The 7,133-nt window shown below is 41.8% G+C and overlaps 1 protein-coding gene across 1 annotated transcript; it reads left to right on the top strand.

Annotated features, from left to right (window-relative positions):
* The first annotated feature begins 2,376 nt into the window (after positions 1-2,376).
* LOC140923165 (monocarboxylate transporter 13-like) lies at positions 2,377-6,312 on the top strand. The gene is made up of 4 exons (XM_073373245.1): positions 2,377-2,641; positions 3,456-4,030; positions 4,810-5,179; positions 6,041-6,312. The coding sequence occupies exons 1-4, from the start codon at positions 2,416-2,418 to the stop codon at positions 6,211-6,213; spliced, it is 1,344 nt and encodes a 447-aa protein (XP_073229346.1). The 5' UTR covers positions 2,377-2,415; the 3' UTR covers positions 6,214-6,312.
* The last annotated feature ends 821 nt before the right edge of the window (positions 6,313-7,133 follow it).

Below are 7,133 nucleotides of genomic sequence, written 5' to 3'. Positions count from 1 at the left end.
AACTGAAAACGGCGTGGTAGTCGCCCGCTGATCGTTATTAATCCACTCCCGAAATATGGCTAAATCAGCTATTAACAAATAATTGACAGTAATCCTCTACGGCATCGAGAAACTGATTTACATCCGATTTATAGACAAACACTAAATAAATAACATTTTCCTCAGTAGCTACGCATCAGCAATGCATTCTATGCCAAACTTTGCGGTTCTTAAAGGGGAATCAAGACACGAGTCGAGCGCCAAACAACAACAAGCAGCCATGTTCGTGTCAGACATCCTTGAGTAACTTGCTCTTTCACCTCGTTCAGCGCATCAGTCTCCACTTTAAATCAACAGATCTTTACTTATTTTGTACAACGAAGGTCTTTCTTAAGTTCCTGCTACCATTTCAATCTCAAGCAGGATTTCAAAGTGAACAATTTGGTTCCTATGACTATGCAGCATGGTCGCTGTCACTGGTCGCGTGCTCTTTGAAAAGTCAGCGGTCGCGCATGCTCATGCAAAAAAGACCCCTGTTGCCTTTGAGTACCAAGATAAGACAGATAACTTTTTTGACAGTTGTTTAAACTTGTTGTTAAATTCATAAACTTTTTAACTCAAGGAAGGCTATCTCATAGCTCAGGAGCTTCAGTACTCATTATAGAACCGGAAGTTGTTTTCTATAGGAAGTGCACAGCCGCTGAGTCAGGAATGTCACCAGTCACGCTATACTGTTTCTTCACCAAGCCGAGAAATGGTGCAACACTCATCATCAAAAGTCGTTTCTTAGGTTTCCTTTTCTATGAGGGCAAAGTTTCGTATGGACCTTAGCAAGCATTTCAATAAGGTGTGCTAGACTATCAAGTCCCTTTTGCTTTGAACAAAAGGTAGGTGAATCCGTTGAGATGCTTAAAGTTCAGTCAACTTTAAGTTTATAAGCTTATACATACACGTATGACTTGAGTGAAAACGTAAGCTCAAATATTGATATATTATGTTTTAGAATAGTCAGTCCTTGCCCTGTATTGTATTTTCTAATCTTTTAAAAAGCCGACCTTGTAATAAACGCTTACGGAACTGGGAACATGACCTCTCATTTTGCGGCGGCTTTGATGCCTTTTTGCTATGAAGGCATGTGTAGTGTCTGATCTCACTCAACTGTACAGAAAGACTTCTTTAAACAAGACTGGTTAAAGTTCGTTACTCGGCTTCTAGATTATCTATCTATAAATATATTTTTTTAATTGACACCTTGAGCACTATGAACAGCGAGGAAAGTGAAGAATAAAAATTATGACACAAAGAAACATGATATAATAATGTTTCATGTTCTTACAATTAGGGCCATGTTCACACTGTAACGGATTTTGGCGCCGTCATGAGATCATACCGGATAGGACTTCCGTTCACACACAAGAACAATCATCACGGCGCGACTTCTGTGATGGAGCAAAGCTGCACCGCGCTGCGCTGCCCTGCTCCTTGCCACGCCACGCCGTGTCAATCTCTAAAGTGAGAGTCACATATCGGATAGGTGTTCACAATATACCTCATAGATTTTCGTGATGCCACAAAAAGCTATTTCGTATAGTGTGAGCATAGCCTAAGATTCAACTCGGTGGCTCTACGTTTTTATGAAATCATATTTAAAAATCTTTTATTGAAGAAGAATGAACAATCATACAGACTGCAGTGTCACTTTGGAATGCTGATCGAGGAAGTTACAATAATTTGTAAATGTCAGTTTAGACAAATAATCATGTCAGAGAGTTACTTCTAATAGGCAAAACAGAAATTAAGAGTATCATTACCATTTTAGTTGTTAGTTTCTTCCTTGGTAATAGAATCATTTTCTTCTGCCATCTGTGAAGAATACGGATGGCCTCATAGACAAAGCCAGTGTGTCTAAATTCCAATTTGATCAGCAATATATGAGCTACTGTCTAACATACATTAATTTAATAAAAGGGTTACAAATTTTTGGGGCCTTGTCAGTGTAAAATTCTGACAAGGGACATGGCCTCAAGACAGTGACTTGAGTACAAATGAAATGGTGACAGTAACACAAAGTTGGGCTGAAACTGGGTTGACCATGAGGACAAGCATTTTCTCAAAAAGTCAAACAGTAGCCTGCGAACTGGCTCCAAAGTGGAGTGGGGCGTGGGAGAGAAAAAAGGCTGGGGTAGCCTGTAGACTTTGTTTTGATGTCGCCCATCTATGAAAACAGATTCTGGTATAATGATCTGATTGGTCAGATCACTGACTGTTGAGATGTGAACAGTGAATAATACTCACATGCAGTGCGCTTTTTTTATTTGAAGCCAGTGGATTCAAGCATTGGCCAGGTTTTTACTGACCAGTATATATTATCATGACATTTATTTCCTTTGCAGTCGCAACTAAGAGTGAACAGTCACAGGACACCAACAAATACTAATGGGAAGGCAGCAGCAATCAAGTGTAGTACAAACAGTCTATGCACCTGAGCAAGCAATCACTTGCTCAGCCAGTAGGAACCCTGTGCAACCTGATTCATGCTGGTCATGGGTTGTTTGCCTGGCCTGTGCTGTTTCAAACATAATTATATGTGGGATTATTATCAGTTATGGAGTCATGTTCCCTACTCTCTTAGCAGAGTTTCAGCAGGGAAAGGGTCTTACTGGTGAGTAGAACCTTATGAAGGGTTAGTCAGATTAGAGTACGGTATTATATTCTGTTAATCGGCCTCTTATTTTCTATTTAGTGTGAATGTGAAGATAATAGCTGGGGGAAAAAACTTTTGACCACTAGTGTAGGGCAGTGGAGGCATACTGGCTTTGGTTTTTCACTCATTGAATTGCTTAGAAAATAAAATCTGGAGTCCTTGGCAGACTAACATTGGGTCAGGTTACAATAGCCCACTGACCATTGCATTCATGTGTATGGTTTTATTTGAAGTGGGCTGGATTTATCTCACTGGGGCAGGAATTCTAATGACTTGCATGGATTCTAGACATCAAGCAGCTCAACGTATTTGTCTTGAAAGTTGGAGGATTATTACCCACAGAAGTGTCAAGTGGCGAAGCCACAAGACATGAGAAGCAAGGGGTGGAGCCCCACTCCCATTCCTCCAGTCATGTGTGTGACCATTTTCCACTCACCACGGTTGGCTTGAAGGGGTTCTCTCTGGGGTGGGGTGGGTAGGCACTTGTGAATTCAGACTAAAGATAATAGAGGAACCTGCTAAGGCCCTAGCTCCAGCAGTGGGCCTTGCTTTGGTTCAAAAATAAGTGGGAAGGGGGCTGGCTCCCGGCCCCCAACCCTCCAACCCTCCAGCCCCCAGCCCCCAGCCCCCAGCCCCCAGCCTAGCCCTTAGATCCACCACTGTTTCAGTTCCTGGTTTGGCTCGACATTCTATGTGTGTAATTTTATTAATAGTATTCACATGACATATGACACTATTCTAGATATGAATAAATGTCCTTTACTGTCCTCAGCTTTAGTTGGCTCGTTAGCTATGGTCGGCATGGGAATATTCAGCACACTAGTGGCTAAAGTGTACAACAGGATTGGTCCACGTGCAACAGTTATTCTTGGAGTTGTACTTTGCTCTGGAGCTCTCCTAGCCACCTCACAAGGAAAGAGCATCTATTCTATTCTCATAACATATGGCGTTATGTTCGGGTTTGGTTCAAGTTTTATCTTTCTCCCTCCATATCTCGTCTTGCCGAGGTACTTTGTAAAAAGACGTTCCCTAGCTGTGGGACTTGTTGCTATGGGCCCTGGTGGAGGGATGTTTGTTATGAGCTTCGTAATGAAGGCTCTTCTTGATAAGCTTGACTGGCGAAGGACGTATATGATATTAGCTGGATTTGTGGCCCTTTCCGTTCCCTTAGTTTGCACTGTTCGACGTATGCCGCCAGACGAAGAGGAGAACAAAGCTATTAAGAAAGATGCCAAGGAAAGATCCTGTGAAAGCGTGTGGTCCCTGTTTAGCAACAAGCGTTTTGACATCATATTTCTGTCAATGAATTTGTACTACGTCGTTCATTACATTCCTTCCGTTCATATGGTGAGTTTACAGCTAGAAAAAATGGACCACTTCCAATTCAACATCACTGAAAGCTGATTATATAATAAATAAAAGTGTATATGACAGAATTTTTCTTTTTACTTGATAGAATCAACATAGTGTCTTGATAAGAATAGCAGAAAAAAAAAGGTTGAAGATTTTTCTTCCACCTGTTTTAACGTACAGTACCAGAAACGTGAAATTTCACTTCCGGTGTGGTCCGTACTACAGGAAAGAAGGGACTGGGGATGGTTGTGACGTCATTTTCCAAGACCTCCATTTTCGTGGCAAGCAAGACCGACTGGGAAATTTGCTTGGTCCATTTTTGTTTCAATATTTACACGCCCTCAAGTCAATGAATTAGTATGTTTAGTGCTCCCTGATGAAATTTGTTTCTTGTCTTCTTCTTCAACTCTACAGTAGCATTGTGTGTATGGGTGAAGTAATAGTACGTTTCTGGGAAACTGCCTACCTACCCCTCCCCTAAGCCAACATTTTGCCCAAAGTGAGAAGTAAGTGTTAATGTTGGCTTATGGGAGGGGTAGATGGGCAATTTCCCAGAGACGTATAATGATCCTACAGAGCCAGCCTGCGTGGCAAGCGATTCCGCACGAGTTCGTCGAGAAAGTTGGGACGAGAGCAAAAGAGTGGAATGAAGGGGGAGGGAGAGGGTTAGAGAAGGAAACAAAGGGTTGACCTCCGATCGTGACATATCCTCCTTAAAACTCTCGTTTCATCAGCCTCTTTTTTTGACGCACATGTTATCTTTTCGTCGTTAGGTTCGCTACTGTGAAGATTTAGGAATAACAGCCACACAGGCCTCCAGACTCTATCTATACAGCGGTTTAACCTCAATGCTTTGCCGTCCTGTAGTGGGCTGGTTATGTGACTTAAAGCATATTGAAGCAATTTACATTTACCAGGTTGTGGCGGGAGTTAATGGAGTCGCAACCCTTATTTTACCTCTTGCAAGAAGATACTTTCATTTCGTGCTATATTTCATAGTATTCGGACTTGCCGACGGAGCCATCGGATGCTCGTCGACCATCGCTATTCTTTCGTGTTTCACCAGTAAGAAAAGATCGCTAGGATTCGGTCTTGCTGTTATGGTCAGTGCGTCTATGGCTGCAGCTGGTCCTCCTCTTGCAGGTAAATGTTTTCAAGTTTACTAAGTTGTTTCGGGTCATTATACTTTTCTGGGAAACTGCTCACCTACCCCTCCCATAAGCCAGCATTAACACTTACTTCTCACTTAGGACAAAATGTTGGCTTAGGAGAGGGGTAGGTAGGCAGTTTCCCAGAAACGTATAATCATCCTGCAGAACAGACCTTATTTTTTCGCGTTTTTCTGGCGACCGAAGGCAAGCAGGAAGCATGCGTGAAGCGCGAGACAAGCGCGTCTGGTGCTTCACGTCCGTTTCGTGACTGCCCTCACTTGTTCATAAAACGCCGAATATAGCGCATTTTTTGCAGGCTATTTCCGAGTTGTCTCTAGCGTCGATTTCAAAACGAGACTTATTTCGAAGTGTTTCATGATTTTAATATCTTTCCGAGAGCCTTACTAGACGCAAAAGTTCGAATATATGAAATTATGAGGTTGAATGGTGATAAAGGGCTGTTCAGGTCTGCAAATATACTCCAAATAGCAATGTTATCCGTCGAGTTGTCTTCCTGCTATGTGTTTAGACAAAAGTTCGTCGTGAAAAGAGTAAAATGTGCCGCCGACTCTTCGGCCATTTTTCTTTTCACAACCAAAACAACTCAACCTCGTCACCAGGTCTTCTTGGTTAACGGTGCATTAACCTGCAACTGTGCTGCACTTTGGACGTCACCGGTTGATTAATCGCAAAATTCTTCCAAATTTGGTCAACAGTAGCAGGTTATGATGAATTATGCGAGTGCTTTTAACCAATCAGAAACGGAGAATTATTTTGAATCAATTATAATCCGTTTTATTTTCGGTCCTTCATATGTGTATAATTATTAGCGGTTTTGTGATGTATCTTGTAGGTCTCATGGCTGATGAGATGGGCTCATATGTTCCAGCATTTTATATGACAGGGATTGTCATACTTCTGGGAGCATCAATCATTTTTCTTGCCCCGTTCGTCAACTCAGAAAACCAAGGAGATATCAATTCTTCTGAAGAACTCTTCGTCGTGGAAAAATGCACGGTTGTTTGATGTCAATGTGATCTACAAAATATGCGGTAAGTTAGTTTATTGCAGTAAAAGTAACTGCGACCATACCAGAATTCTCTAATGCCGAGACTTTTACTGGAAGTAAATGGCAGTGCGCGAGCTTACTTACGAGGATAAACAAGAGTCAAGAAATCATACTAGGTAACATGGGAAGCGACAGCAAAATTTGGGCAAGGAGTAATGAGTATAGTAACTTAAAGTCATTAATAGAACACTGAGCAAGAGACTGGGTGAGCCTCGTCGTACTCAATTACCATTGCAAAATACTTTGAAAACACAACTCGCACTTCTATAAAGTTTGCGACGATAACAGTTAGGATGTTATCATAACAGATGAGCATAATGGTGAGGTCTTCGTTTTGCGTACTTAACGAGAGTGAAAGTAGTAAAATAGACAACGACCTTTGCGTGGTCAGCTCAGATGGCCGAGCGGTTCAGTTCAGCTCAGACTTCACGGTTTCAATTCCCGGTTGGATCAGTTCTTAGGATCTTACAAAATTGCCGAGGGTGATGTACTGCTTTTGCGTTGCACACGGGTAGACATTCAGGTGGTTGAGATCAGTGATCACGTGGAAATAGGGACCTTGAGCGCGTACCATTTGTACGAGAAATTTCGGTGAAAAATTTTCGTTAATTGGTACTGTGTTTTTTTTTGGCACCGAAAACAGGAACGGGATTGAGTTGTACCATTTACAAAATACCTGTAAATTTTTCACTTTCTTTCGACATGAAGCCTGGCACTGCTGCTAATTAATCCAAACAAATTGTACAGAGAATTTCTGTCGTTTCGGTAAAAACAGACAAAAGGTAATACCTCGAAAGGTATTACTTTTTTTCCGGAAATTTCCACCGGGATGAACCGTTCCATTTGAATTCTCCCCGAAATTTCCGGGTATTCCATA

Source organism: Porites lutea, chromosome 13 (assembly GCF_958299795.1).
Source record: "Porites lutea chromosome 13, jaPorLute2.1, whole genome shotgun sequence".
NCBI lineage: Eukaryota > Metazoa > Cnidaria > Anthozoa > Scleractinia > Poritidae > Porites > Porites lutea.
Note: the sequence above shows the minus strand (reverse complement) of the source record. Positions and strands in the feature narration are given on the sequence as shown.